This window comes from Plodia interpunctella, chromosome 14, assembly GCF_027563975.2.
Source record: "Plodia interpunctella isolate USDA-ARS_2022_Savannah chromosome 14, ilPloInte3.2, whole genome shotgun sequence".
In the NCBI taxonomy this organism is placed as follows: Eukaryota; Metazoa; Arthropoda; class Insecta; order Lepidoptera; family Pyralidae; genus Plodia; species Plodia interpunctella.
The window spans coordinates 1,388,613-1,403,850 of record NC_071307.1 but is presented as its reverse complement, the minus strand read 5'-3'; the positions used below and the strand labels follow the sequence as shown (position 1 = coordinate 1,403,850).

General features: G+C 35.1%; 2 protein-coding genes across 3 annotated transcripts in view; one reads left to right on the top strand and one right to left on the bottom strand.

Moving 5' to 3' along the window:
* The window catches only part of LOC128675130 (uncharacterized), a 137,062-nt gene that overhangs the window by 97,282 nt on the left and 24,542 nt on the right, over positions 1-15,238 (bottom strand). The window contains exon 3 of one of the 2 annotated variants that reach the window (XM_053754291.2): positions 8,998-9,043. In XM_053754291.2, coding sequence (XP_053610266.1) covers positions 8,998-9,043 — 46 coding nt within the window. Of the gene's footprint in view, positions 1-8,997; positions 9,046-15,238 lie in introns of both variants that reach the window. The other variant, XM_053754293.2, reaches the window with a different exon arrangement.
* Positions 10,643-13,511, top strand: LOC128675131 (uncharacterized). The gene is made up of 2 exons (XM_053754294.2): positions 10,643-10,887; positions 12,444-13,511. The coding sequence occupies exons 1-2, from the start codon at positions 10,704-10,706 to the stop codon at positions 12,953-12,955; spliced, it is 696 nt and encodes a 231-aa protein (XP_053610269.1). The 5' UTR covers positions 10,643-10,703; the 3' UTR covers positions 12,956-13,511.

Below are 15,238 nucleotides of genomic sequence, written 5' to 3'. Positions count from 1 at the left end.
GAGAAAATCACTGTCGAAAAGAGAAAGATAAACGCTTACTCGCTCTGTCATAGATTCTTGAAGTCTGATGTCAGTATTTCTCAGTATGGCCATAATATTTGCATAGATTATGCGAAATGTAGAATGGACATGGCCACATGATAATTTAAATGTTAACGATAATTTTAAATGTATCTGTCATTTTATTGCTTTATTATCAAATTTAGCCTTCGTAATGTAAAATGTCTGTTAACATAAAAATATTAATTAAATGCGAAAGGCTATCTGTTCAGCTCATGGCTAAACCACTAGGTCGCATTAGATGAAATTTGAAAAAGATACAGTTATCTTAAACCAAACAAAACCTACAGGTAGAGCTACGGGGAACAGATAGTGAATCCTTTTAGGAACTAGACTAGTCACTATATAGTATCAAAAAAGTCGCTTGCCGTTTTCTGTCTGTCCCTATGTAAGCTTAGATCTTTTAATTTACGCAACGGATTTTAATAGATAGTGTGTTTTCTGAGGAAGGTTTAGGTTATATAAGTATATAAAAGTAATTTACTAGCTTTCGGGATTTCCTGAAATTCCCACGGGAAACGGATTTTTACCCACAACTTCGAATGTGAGTAAAAATCTTCCGTGGGAATTTCAGGAAATCCCTTCTTAGTGCTCCCCTACACTGTCCTAGGAACCTAAACACCAAATGTCTGTAGTTTCGGCTGTGCGTTGTCTGTCAGTCAGTCACTCACTCAGTAACGCAAGAGTTTTATATATACAGATTATGGTTTTACACGAGCGAAGCCTGGGCGGGCCGCCAGTAACTTGTAAGATTATAAATTTCTATAATTTTATATTAATCCATTGATCTCTCTTACTCTCTCTCTCTTTCATAAATTATTACTTATTAGCCAACGTATTAATTTATGAACTCATTTAATAACGTTATTGTATCGTTTCAATCTTAAATCTGTAAATATTCGCTTCAGATAAATCTGCACTTTTATTGCTTTTATTAAGTTTCAATTATGCAGTTGGAATATATTAGCATCACATTAATATTAATGATTCCATCTTGTTGGCAACTCTTCACTCCCGTAACACTTATTGAAAAATATAATTTCAACTGTAACATCCTTAAATTAGAGTGGAAAATAGCTTGTCGAAAGCAGAGGGAGTTTAATCCGCTTAAGGATGCTTAACACTTTCTTTCAACTGTGTCGTTTTTTTTTTTCAATCTGTAAACCTTTCAAGATGAAGAAGAATATTTTATCTTTCGGTAAAATAACATTATCAGCAACGATTTTATGTAATCGTTGAAAGTTTTCATAAGATCGAAGTCACGAAAATTCAATAGATATTTGCACGAATTACGGTAGTCACATTTATGAATTTGTTTCAATAGGTACCTATTTATGAAATCGTGTCGCTTCTGTACCATCTAATCTTATCTCAGTTAGTCTTTGTCTAGGTGTGTTTGTTGACAGTTATTAATGTGTCAAGAACGATTCATTATTCTATTCTTGGAGCTTTGTCTCTTGAAATATCGGTTTATCTCATAGAGTACAAGTATTTTTTTTAACTTGACAATGGGTTTTGGCTCTGCTCTGGCTCTTTAGCACATTATTATCTGTTTTAATTGATCCTTCCTTATGAATTGATAATGAGGATGGGCCATGACCCACCACGCGGGCCAAATGCGAATTGGTGGGGTTTAACGACTGCAAACACAGCCGGAACCAACGACTTCACGTGTCGAGGATATCATTAGTTGTTATCCCTCTCTTCTAAAAATATTATAATTATAAAAAAATTGCAAGGCGTGTTAGCAAATATCAATCATTGTAAAATATTTGTAAAATGCATTTATTCATCAAAATATACATATTATATTATTAACCATTACGGTTCTACCGGGTTTGTTTGGAATAGACAAACAATTTGCCTCAAATAAGCTTGATTCAATGAATATAATGATTGAACATAATGCTTCAAGGCAAACATCAAAATAGCCAATTAAATTCATTAAAAACCGTTCGTTTCTCCGAACATTGTCTTAGATCTTCATCGTTAATTATAACGTTCTAATTATTACAAGATGTGCGATTATTTGGCGAAAATTCGCTTGAAACTTTCACATAATTAGTAATGAGTGCCTACTTTTTAACCCCCGACGCAAAAAGAGGGGCGTTATAAGTTTGACCGCTAAGTGTGTCTGTCTGTGTACGTGGCACCGTAGCTCATCAACCGGTTGAACCGATTTGGATGCTTTTTTATAGCTAATTTTTATGCGGTGGTTCTTAGATATGTTTGATCAAAATCGGTTCAACCGTTAAACATTTGTAGCGAAATAAATATTGAAAGTCGGGGGTTTTTTAATTTGTCTAGCAAATAAACTTGTTAAACGGTTAGCAAAGTGTTAAAATCTTGTAAGTAAAATATGTATGTAATAATAAGCAACAAATATTCTGACTTGGTCTGCGTTTTCCATAATTCTTTTTTTAATAGTCTGTTTAAGTGTCCCACGGTTGGGCAAAGGCCTCCTTTCTGCTTCTATAGATCTCATTCTAAACAACAAAAGAATTAAGTAATTAGTTAGGTCAGAATATACTTCAAAAACTATGGGTGGGTGTATTCCAATCAAGCAAACAATCATGGAGCCCACCTGATGGCAAGTGGTCACCGCAGCCTGCAACACTAGGGGTGGCACACGCGCGTTTTACTTTGAAGCTTAGTCTTTAGTCACAGCACCCTGTAATCACAATGCATTACAGGGTGCTGTAATCAAATCGGAACCCTTCAAATCGGAACACAACAATTAAAGCATTGCTGTTGGGTGGTAGAATTATTATATGAGAGTAAGGTAAAAATATTACATTGCTCATACAGAAGTTGTTGCTTAAGCTTTGTAATAAACACCGCGAAAGCTCAAGTGAACTTTCACTCACGGATAGGTCGTCCAGTTTATCAAGCACAGTGAATAAAACGCTCAATTGTCTGTTATGAGCTTTCGAGCATTCCAAAGTTCAGTTGTGAGAAAATTTCCTTTTTTATTTTGCGTAATTCTAGCGGCCCGTCCTGGCTTCGCTCGAGTAAAAACACAATAAATTCTACCTCTAAACTCTTCCCCAGGAATCACACTATCTATAGGTGAAAACCGCATGAAAATCCGTGCACTAATATTTTAGTTTATGGCGAAAATATAATATGTAAGGATAGAATTTAGATATATGGGTCACATATGTAACGAATGTCAATTATCTGTGATCAAATATTACCTCCCGATGTCGTACAAGTCGACGAAGGGCTCATAGCATATCATAAACAAGAATACCATGATAGATAGATATATTATTTATTTGTTCTGCTGTAACACACAATTTACATAATAATAATAATAAACTATATATAATAAAACTGACATGCATTTGTGTGGCGCAGTGCACATATAGGCTCAGCTAAACGCTAACCACCGGGAGTAGCAGCCGATTTTCAGCTGGCGCCCAGAGTGTGCTCGGACAAGATTTGAAAAATTATAATTCTATACAAACAGGATTTAAAGAAAAAGTCAAAATTATCAAAACTAATATAAATGTTAAAAAGAAAAGAAATTTAGAGAAAAATAAATTAAATTAGGTCGTAAGGTCACGGTATGAAAATTCATTCCCAAGGAGGGGGTAGACGTCAGGCAGGCGGTTGTAAAATCATAGTAGAGTCCTGACAATTTCAAGGTGTGTTTTTCGCGCTGATCAAAACTTCGGCATTGCAGCGCCAAGGAAGCGAAGATGAGAGACATACCATATTTTATGATTAGCTGCGCTCCGGGGCTTCGCTCCCGTGGTAATTTCTGGATAAATAGTACGCCAAGTGTTATTTCAGGTTATCATTTCCGTTATATACTTATCCTTGAACCAAATTTCATAACAATTCGTCCAGTAGATTTTGCGTAAAAGAAGTAACAAACATACACATAAAACACACATAAAACTTAATAAAAAAAACACATTTCAATATCAAATGCCGTAAAATGTCACTCGATGATTTCGTAATGTACACAAACTACTTGCGTTATGTACAAACCAATATTAATTTTTGCCTCGACTACATTACATATTTGTATTGTGTCAGTCATGAATCCGCTACTTCAAACACGAGAAGCAATTTTTTTGCAATCATTGAAATGACATTGTGTATTTTGTAAAAGAATGTGTTGCAAATTTGACTTTATAATAATTTAACTGGGTAAAAAATAAAATATATGAAGTAAATTAAACAATCAAACACGTTAATTAAATGTCACTTTGATTGATCAGTTTATTAATTACGAGATTCACAATTTTTTGGGTATCATTAAATTAAAGTATATTAGAAATACATTTTGACTCCAAAATAATGGTCATACAAGCTGCATATAAAATGTTGTTTTTGACGTTAGAAAAAAGTGTTGTGATTTGACTAGTTGGAGAATAGCCAATTCTATATTATACTTTACCAGAACTAACTTCACATACTCTAACATTCTAGTTAAACCGTGTAGCTTGGCCGTATCTTTACTCTATAAATAAGATAATGAATGCCTATTATCGTACATTTTGACTAAAGTGTAGAGTTAGTGAAGCAAACTCGACTCGTCTTGGCAACATTTTTACATGAAAATGTTTTTGGTGTCGTCACCTATCGAAGAATACTCGGGCAGCTAAGACACATGCATATAAAATGTTGTTTTTGACGTAAGAAAAAAGTGTTTGATTTGACTAGTTGGAGAATAGCCAATTCTATATTGTATATAAATCGAACATAAGTATACTTGTTTACCAATTCTATAATTTGTATATAGTTTGTTGTGTGATAGTTTTGCAAAGTTTGACGACCTCGGCGGCACAGTGGTAAAGTGCTTGCCTCTGAACCGAGAGGTCCCGGGTTCGGTCCCCGGTCGGATCATGATGGAAAATAATTTTCTGATTGGCCCGGGTCTTGGATGTTTATATCTATATATGTATATATTATAAACTATAGTATCGTTGAGTTAGTATCCCATAACACAAGTCTAGAACTTACTTTGGGACTAGCTCAATCTGTGTGATTTCTCCTAATATATTTATATTTATAATGTCATGTCATATCATCTAAGAAAAGACACCCTCTAATCGGTTCAGAGGCTGCACTTTACCACTGCGCCACCGAGGTCGTCAAACATATCTAAGAACCACCGCATAAAAATTAGCTATCAAATGAAAACAGCCGCATCAAAATCAGTTCACCCGTTGATGAGCGTGTGATAGTTTCGCAATGTCATGTCATGTTTAAAAAAAGACATCCTCTAAACAACATATATATGTCTCGAACTACCGTATTGAACAAAAACAAAATAATAAATAAACTACCTCTACACTTAATCGCACGTGAATACTTCAGTTAAATATATATGGAACACTTTCTTTGGAATACCCTCCCATATGTTCAGCAACATATCAAATTTTCAAAGGGTTGTAAAACATAAGATCCTTCGGGTACGGTCCAAGTTTTTCTGTGATGGATAAGTTTCATTCGGGGTATAGTATGCGAATTTACATATTTTTTAACCAACTGCAAAGGAAGGGTATTGTTTTTCGCGCGTATCTTGTACATAATTGACCGTAATCCGATGGTATCGTAACATTCGTCTTAGCTGCCCGAGTATTCTTCGACCAAAAACATTTTCATGTAAAAATGTTGCCAAGACGAGTCAAGTTTGCTTCACATACTCTACACTTTAGTCAAAATGTATAATAATAGGCATTCGTTATCTTATTTCTAGAGTAAAGAAACGGCCAAGCTACACGTTTTAACTAGAATGTAGAGTATGTGAAGTTAGTTTTGGTAAAGTATAACATAGAATTGGCTATTCTCCAACTAGTCAAATCACAACACTTTTTTCTAACGTCAAAAACAACATTTTATATGCAGCTTGTATGACCATCATTTTGGAGTCAAAATGTATTTCTAATATACTTTAATTTAATGATACCGAAAAAATTGTGAATCTCTACACGATATCTGATCACTTTTTAATACATTTTGAACGAAATATTTGACCAATATTATTTTTTCCTTTATCCATTCGCGGGATTTTATGGAAATATCTACATTTTTTTTTGCAAAAACCGGAACTACTATTGTTGGCAAGTTGAATGGCGATTTTATTGTTAAGTGGACTGTTGGGATTTGTTTCTTTGCTTTTTGCTTTGCAAATACCTATTTTATTTTGATGTTTCGACGTAAGTCAGCGCACGTCATTGTACACATACAGAAAGCAACGGAGCACGACTTCGCAACGAACTATGACTGAGCTATTCTCTTGGTCACAGACAATGGTATTAGTTCTATTTTTCGTTTTTGTTTTTCACGTCGAAGTTAATTCAAAAATGGCGCCTTTGGGCTCAAGGTGTCCCTTAACAGCTAAGTAACATTTTATGGCGACGTGTCGGGGTCAAAGTGACCCTTAACTCAAGATTAAGACGCTATTGCGACAATATAGGAGATTTTTTTTTTGTTTCTACCTAGAGTAAAATAGTACCCTTGGAGAAAATTATGTATTCCAAGGAAATATCTTTAGTGTTTTATTATAAACTAGCTAACGCCGGCTACTTCGTTCGCGTGTACACTATTCTCCGACGTAGAAATCCAGATGTTTCAGATCTTCACGGTTTACAACATATAACAATTTTGACTTGGGTAATGAATCATTTCTGTCTGTCTTACACATTAGTTGTTTTGTTATGACGCTGCATCGGTTGTTTGAGTTTTAAAAATAAATTATACCCTATATGTTGACTAGACCTAATTAATAGCTGTGCAATAAAAAGGTGATATCCAAATCTATAAAACAGTTCCAGAGATTAGCGTGTACAAACAGACAATCAGATACATAGACAAACAGATTTATTTTCTCCAATACTTATTGTTATATTTCTAAATTACTATTTAGAAATATTTAATAATAAAAATAAATAAAAAACAATAAGCGATATACATATCGCTTATTTATTTATTTATTTTGGAAAAATACAAAATGTACAGACATAATGTATTTAATGATTTGTAAAAAGTTTCATATATATATAATAAATATATAATAGGACAAAAATCACACAGATTGAGCTAGCCCCAAAGTAAGTTCGTGACTTGTGTTATGGGATACTAACTTAACGATACTATATTTTATAACAAATACATATATAGATAAACATCCAAGATCCGGGCCAATCAGGAAAAGATCATTTTCCATCATAAACCGACCGGGGATCGAACCCGGTTCAGTGGTAAGAACTTTACCACTGCGCCACCGAGGTCGTCAAACATACATATTGAAATACACAGTTTTCCGCGAGCAGAGCCCCAAACTACAGTTAGTATTTGTATATTTTCTTACGAAAGACGACATTGCACATAATTCTATTAATAAGAGAGAACCCGCAGTTCACTATCATCACAACCAAGGTCTAAGGAAGGTTAATACCTGCACTATGCAACGGATTATAGTCTTTACCGCGTTGTGCATAAAGGTCATATTGAAAGGTTGATGTAAATTTTCTTAGAGTATTCGGTATTATTAAAATTTACCTGTTTTAAGAAATGGTTGTTTTCGTCTTGTTTAAGTTGTGGAATATGATGCAATGTTCTTTTGTTATATATAAATTTTTAACCTCCGACGCAAAAAGAGGGGTGTTATAACTTTGACCGCTAAGTCTGTGTACGTGGCACCGTAGCTCATTAACGGGTGAACCGATTTGGATGCGTTTTTTTTTTATTTGATATATAATTTTTATGCAGTGGTTCTTAGATATGTTTGATGAAAATCGGTTCAGCCGTTCAAAAGTTGTAGCGGTATGAATATTGAAGTCAAGGTTTTTTTAATTTGTCTAACAAATAAACTTGTATAATCTAGTTATTATGATATCTGTGGCAATGAAGTACTCAGCTTAAGTTAGTGATAATGGCAGGCATCATTCGCAATGGTCGGTTACGAGATGGGTGACCAAAAATTATCACCTCGCTCTTCGCCTCTCACTTTCATTATATACCTACTACAGTACCACGTTTTTATCCAATATGGGGTACATAGAGCCAAGAGTTATGAATCTCGAAGGTCACATTTACTATGGCCATATTTAACTTTCTATGGAACTAAAATTTTCCGATTTTTAATATGAAATAAGGTGGTTCTCAGAGTGTTTCCACCGCACCGCTGCGCCCGCGCTGTCATTACGATCCGTCAATTTCGTGAGTAAGGAATCATTTCCAAAATCAATCATCCATAAAATTGACATTACCTACCACAAATAAATAAATATATTAGCACAAATCACACGGATTAGGCTAGCCCCAAAGTAAATTCGAGACTAGTGTTATGGGATACTAACTCAACGATACTTTATTTTATAACAAATACATATATAATAAACATCCAAGACTCGAGCCAATCAGAAAAAGATCATTTTCCATCGTGACCCGACCGGAGATCGAACCCGTGACCTCTCAGTTCAGAGGCAAGCATTTTACCACTGCCCCACCGAGGTCGTCAATAGTTAGTTCACAGATAAATTATTTTAAAATCAGATAGTAAAACTAATTCATGTCGTTGTTAAAATTTGAAATATTGTAATGACAGCGCGGCGGCAGCTGTCGAAACGCTCTGCGAACCATCCATAAACTTAAAAAACTTGAAGAAATGTAGCAAGCCCATTTAAAGGAACTGTATTTGTATTTAGTGCTTTTGCTTATCTGTTGCCGAGTTTAATGGCTCTTCCTACTACCCTCCGGAAAATATATTGTTTTCCTCGAGCCTACACCACTAAGCTTCCGGTGAAAGCCTTCGTAAAAATAAATTAGACCTTTTTAACTTAGAAGTTTCGACCTTTTTGCAAACGTAAACATATTAAAGACATACAAAATGTACCTCGTAAATATATTAAGGACTGAGTACACAAAATGTACTGCTAAATGGTATTTATGAGAACTTTTTAAAGCCATAATTACCTGCCACTGGTGATAGCTTCCGCATGACACACCATCGCGATTTCCACTGAAACAAAGGAAAAAGAATTTAATAGCAAATATACTTAATTCTCTGAAAATTACTTAAGCTATTTGAAGCTACGAAATAATAGGGCATATTATACAAAGCTCAGCGTAGATGGCGCTACTGGTACAACTAAGGTACACAAACATTGCCAATGGAGGCAAAAAGCGCCAATTTTCAATATTGTTGCAGATTTACGACCAAAAATACCTTCTACGAAATTGTGGCGAGAGTTTAAAGGAAAAAGGAAGGATTCAGTGGATTATCCTGAAAATATTAAGACTATTTTAGGTTATGTTCTGCATTATTTGGTCAACTGAGGTCATAAACTGATATAAACTTGATTTTGACTGAAGATCTACACGTGTGAAGTATTCCGAGCTTCTTTTCAACCGTTTAATAGCTCGATATTTTTTTTTAAATTTTAATCGACATAGCAAAAGGCGGCACAGCTTTTGTGTACCTAACATACAGTGCTGTACTCTGGCGGGATAAATGTGCAGTAATACTCCCTATGAAATCGATTCGAAATCGATTCTTCGAAAGGCAAATAGGTATTTTGCCGTTCTGGTCCCGGCTTGTATTTGCTGTACGTGATATACCTATGTAGTGGTCATGACCTATCCTTCTTATCCCACTTGGAAGGCCAATGCCCCAACAGTGGGGACGTGGATAGTCCGTGTTCCAGCTCTATATCTCTGATGATTTACTCTCTAAATTCCCGGTTTCTTCTTTCACCGTTGAGCGTCGGAGCCCAGGGTTCGTAAGAACTATTTCTATGGTTTGAACTAATATTTTTTTATTTTCCCATAAAAAGTAAAAAATTAAAATTGTCATTTCGAAATACTCTCCACGCGTAAATTCCGTGGATCGTAGTTGCCGCTTTGTCGTCGAACGATCGCGTGTTGTCGGCGAGAGTGGAGCAACTGTATGTTGCTGTCTCAGGTGACACGGCCCTGGCAGACGGCAACCATGTGCAAGACTAGGGTGACTAGATAAGTACTAGGTGTTCGTCGCAAACTCGTCGCAATTATTTCTCCAAAATAATTTAGATACAACGATTTTATTAGCCCAGGTTTCTTTGTGTTTCATTGACATTTGTTGTTGTCATATTAAAAATTATGGAACTTATTTTTATCCCAAAATTTCTGCGGGAATAATGTAATGTCATAAAATATCTCGATCCGAGATAAATCATTTAGGATATATAGTATGTTACGGCTAAATTCCGAACTGCGTCTACACTAGACCTAGGTGTTAAACGTGGATTTAAGATTGTTAATTCGTGTGTATTTTTAGAATGAACATTAATGCTAGTACCTAAATGCGATTTCTGACCAACTAACTTCATTGACCTACATTTTTGGATTCTATTAACACTATATAAAAGTAGTCAAAATGACATGAGAATTAAAAAAAAAACATGTCTCCTAAAATCGAACTCATGCTAGTCGACCTACAAAAATATCTGTGGCGTTGCGGCACAGACCTCGCTCGGCAATTTGACTAGCAATCCGTCGCAGCAATATGTAGCTAGAAAAAGACGCATGTATACAATAGAAAGGGAAGTCTCATACGCTCAAGCGACATTAGAACCACAACGCCATCTTTTAGTTGCCGTTTCGTCGCTGCGGTGGACACACGCGGCCACTTTTTGTAGAAAATGTCGGAAATCTACGTTAATACGGGAAAGTTGATTCAAGCAGTGAAAAAGCGCCCAGGTTTATACAAAAAGAACGATACTAACTCTTGCCATAGGAAGTACAAATCGAAGATGTGGTCGGAAGTCTGTAGGGAGGTGTTTAGTAACTGGGACCTTATGAGACCGCAAGAAAAGGTGGAATATGGTACGTTTTTACGCAACTAGACGGTGACTGCCGACAAAAAAGTGTTTTTTGATACTGGGATTTGCTTGTCAAGTAAAATACAATTATATGCTCCGGTGTTAGCGATGAGTTTCCAATGACTTCCGAGTAGCTTGACGTGCATCACTGTAAACCGTGTCGTGCTGTTTTCATTTCAATCGACATTATATTGGGTTTTTTGTGTTTGTTCTGTGGTTTTATTACAAAAACTAAATTTGTGAAATTCTTACATCATTTGACGTACCATGACAGAATGATAGGAACTGACAATAACAAAAAAGTGTCTGATGGATCCCAAACACAATTTGGACTTAGGAAGAATTAGTTTGCAACATAAAAATATATAAAACGTCTTCCCAGACGAAGTTCTTTGTTACTAAATCAAATAAAATAACTAATCTAAGTATAAAATAATAAATAAATAGACAACATTCAACAAACACTAAGAACTAAGGTAGTATCGCGGATCCGATATACACAGACACAGCACACAAATATCTGTGTTCACCAGTGCCAATATTTGCCCGCGCTGGTGATCGAACCCAGAACCTCCAGACAACGCGTGATAATCACTACGTCACGGAGGTCGTAGGATCTATGATTCAATAAGTGATGATTATTTTTGGCTTAAGCCATAAAATCTTAGGTTTGTCTTTTTAGTAACTACAATCTATACTATTATTATAAATAAATAAATGAGGACAAACCACATATATTGAGCTAGCCCCAAAGTAAGTTCGAGACTTGTGTTATGGGATACTAACTCAACGATATTATATTTTTATAACAAATAAATATATAGATAAACATTCAAGACAAAGATCGTTTTCCATCATGACCCGACTGGGGATCGAACCCGGGACCTCTCGGTTCAGTGGCAAGAACTTTACCACTGCGCCACCGAGGTCGTCAAAAAGAAGGTCGTTATAAAGAGGTACTTAAGCTTTGGGAGTTTGTATGAGGCGGGTAATCTCCGAATCTAGCGAAACGATTTCAAAAGTTCTTTCACCATTAGATAGGTACATTATCCAAGATTGCTATAGGTTATATTTTATCGCAAAATTCCCACGGGAGCGAAGCCCAGGGCAACATCTAGTAATATGATATTTACACAATAAAGTAAGTTATAGCAATCTAGGTATAAATTATGCAAAATACTTCCCTTTATGGATTGGAATGCTAATTGGATTTCATTTTCCTTTTACGTATATTTTCTGTTTATATAAGTAAGTAATTACTTAATTAGCAAGTTTACTAGGCGTGTTTTCTTTACGTGATTATTAAGAGAAGTGGGCACCTAGGTAAATGTATGTTACATTTAATTACACCTTTCTCTCAATAGCAAATAATTTTCACTTGACACCAAGACATAAGTCGTCTTTTTGTCTGCTAAAAGCTTTCACAAGAAAACTTTATCCATTATCAACTACTTACAATAACTTAAATTTAATACCACCCACATAATTCATCGAATTCCTCGAAAACACTTTCAGGAAATTTCAAAACGAACATTTTCACAATGTACATTAAAATTTCAGACCACGAGCTGCAAAAGCGCTGGAAAAGTCTCAGGACATGCTTCGCAAGAGAATTAGCGTTACAGAAGAAAGAGAAAATAACAAGAGATAATAAAGAAGGACCGTACAAAAGGAGAAAAAAGTATGAGCATTTTGACAGCATGACGTATCTGCTCGATCAAGATGAAATTGAACAACTGGAAGAGATTAATGATTCTGGTCATTCATCTGATCCTTTAGACAGTGATTTGATCAAAACAGAATTTAAATATCCATCAAGTTCCAGAGTTTTAACAGAGGTTGATGTAGATGACAGTGATCCATTCCAGCAAACCGTTCATACTAGGAATGATAATGTTGACGAGAAGATATTAAATGTATTAAGAGATATAAAAAGGGATGAAGGAGATGACGACAGGCAGTTTCTGTTATCTTTAGTGCCCAGTTTTAAAAAGTTAAGCTATAAACAGAGGTTTGAAGCTAGGATAGAAATCCTTAAAGTATTGAAGGCTATTAGTTTTCAAACCGAATAGATCTAGGGCTTTTGTTTGTATCAAATTTGTTTATTTTTAACTGTTGAATGTTTAATTACTAGTTTTGCTTTATCTTAATTTATCTGTTATCGTTTCGTACTTCTTGAACACATTTTTTGTTTACTTTTATAATATGTACTAGTTTTCACCCGCGGCTTCGCCCGCGTGAATTTCTTTGCTTTTTCGCAAAAGACATGATTTTCATACAAACTTTCACCCCCCATTATAGACATTTGGGGGTTGATTTTTAAAAAGAAGTAGCCTGTTAGATCGGAAGTCTTTAACTACATGCATACCAAATTTCATCAAATTCCGTCCATTTATCATCCATTCTGATTTATCCGTGAAAGCAAAACAAACAGACAGACTTTCGCATTTATAATATTAAGTATAGATTAAGTAACGTAATGATAATTACCTATAAAGATTTTCAACATGAACTTTATCATATTGTGCAATATCATTATCTTTAAAAGCAAATAATTTTATTTTATGTTTATCAAAATAACATAGTAACTATTTTTTACACGTTGCATTAAATATTATGTAAACTCCGCATGCGTGATTTTAATTTACATCCTTTATCAGAATCACCATAACATATTCAGCGGCCATGTTCTCAAGATTGTTTGGATTTCAAACTATCTATATATTACACAGAATATAAAATGTGAACTTCAGACAGGATCAGGGTGTTGATTCTAAAAAACAATGAGTCATAATAATCCTCTCAATAGTAGTTCTTATTGCTTAGTAACTGGCGAACCATAATGCAGAACTGAGGACTCGGAGGCCAAGATTCACTTTAAGGTTACCGAGCCAGAGGGAGTATTGTTTAAAAGTTGCTGCTGCTCAAAAACAATTTTAGAAAAATCGACAGGTTTAAATTCGAAATTTTCATTATAATTAAACACATTAGGTCAAATTACACACGATACTATATTTTATAACATATAAATACATATATAAATAAACATCCAAAACCCGGGCCAATCAGAAAAATAATTTTCCATCATGACACGACCGGGGATCGAAGACCTCTCTGTTGAGAGGCAAGCACTTTATGCCACTGCGCCACCGAGGTCGTCGGAGTATAAGGGCCGTAAAGTTTTTACTTCACTTAAAGTTTGGTAAACTTCGTCCACGTTTACAAATATTGATATTTGTAAACATGGACGCACGAGTAGAATTCATAGACTTTCGTAGACTTTTAATGTCTCACTATAAATATATTTTACATGATATTTGTAATGTAAATGTAACAATATCCGGGAGACAACACTAATATCAAACGGAAGTGTGAATCACATGTTTTGCGTGCACATGGTCGAAGTTCTAGTATAATGACTAATTTGTTAGGTATTTTATTGTCTAAACTGTCTATTGTGTGGTGTTCATCGGTCATATGACTATCATGCGCCTACGACTTGGCTTGCCTTGTTTGTCTCATCTCTTTGATGAAAGTGTGAAAAAATATTCATCAATCATAATGTATATATTTCTTAACTAATTGTTCGCCACGAACTTATTGACCCCGCGAACACAATAAATGTTTACAAAATTGTAAATATTTCCAAAACGGCTTAACCGATTTTGTTGACTTAAGGACCTAAAAATTCTATTGGCAGATCCTACATACCTTTTAAATTTCATCAAAATCGGACCAACGGTTCGAAAGTTATCGCGTTACAAACATACATACATAAATACTTGAAGACATTTTATTACATTAGAAAGGTGGGCTAAAATGGCCACACAAAATGGTCTCTGCTGCCTGACGAAGAAAAATATCTCGCAAAATATGACCTGGTCCACTTCATCATCATCTCAGCCACTGCTGGCCATAGGCCTCTCTTCTTTTACACTCTTCTCTATCCTGTGCTAATCTAATTCACGTACGAATTGCGATTTTGATGATATCGTCTGCCTCTCGCTGCTGGCCTTCAGACTTCAACTTCCTTTTATTCGTGTATTAACCTTTGGTTTGATCTGTTCAAAACTACAGCTATCTTCTTATAAAATCCTCATTGGATCGATAGTTATGGAAACTGAAAAGTGAGACCTTTGCACAGCAGCGGGACACAAAACATTCTAAAAAAAAACAATTGACTACAAAAGTTTGATGCTTTTTCGCACATTATTGCAATTTTTCTGTAGATATCTGCCCTTAGGTTCCATCTCTAAGAATTTAATTATCAGCTTTCAACGTCAGTTGTTAGATATACTATCTGCGTATCAATATAGGTAGCTATTGGTTACATATAAAAACGCTGATATCGTACC

Coding starts and splice junctions, on each gene's coding strand:
- LOC128675131 (XM_053754294.2), top strand. CDS start 10,704: ATGTCGGAAATCTACGTTAATACGGGAAAGTTGATTCAAGCAGTGAAA. Junction 10,888..12,443: donor GCAAGAAAAGGTGGAATATG/GTACGTTTTTAC, acceptor TTAAAATTTCAG/ACCACGAGCTGCAAAAGCGC.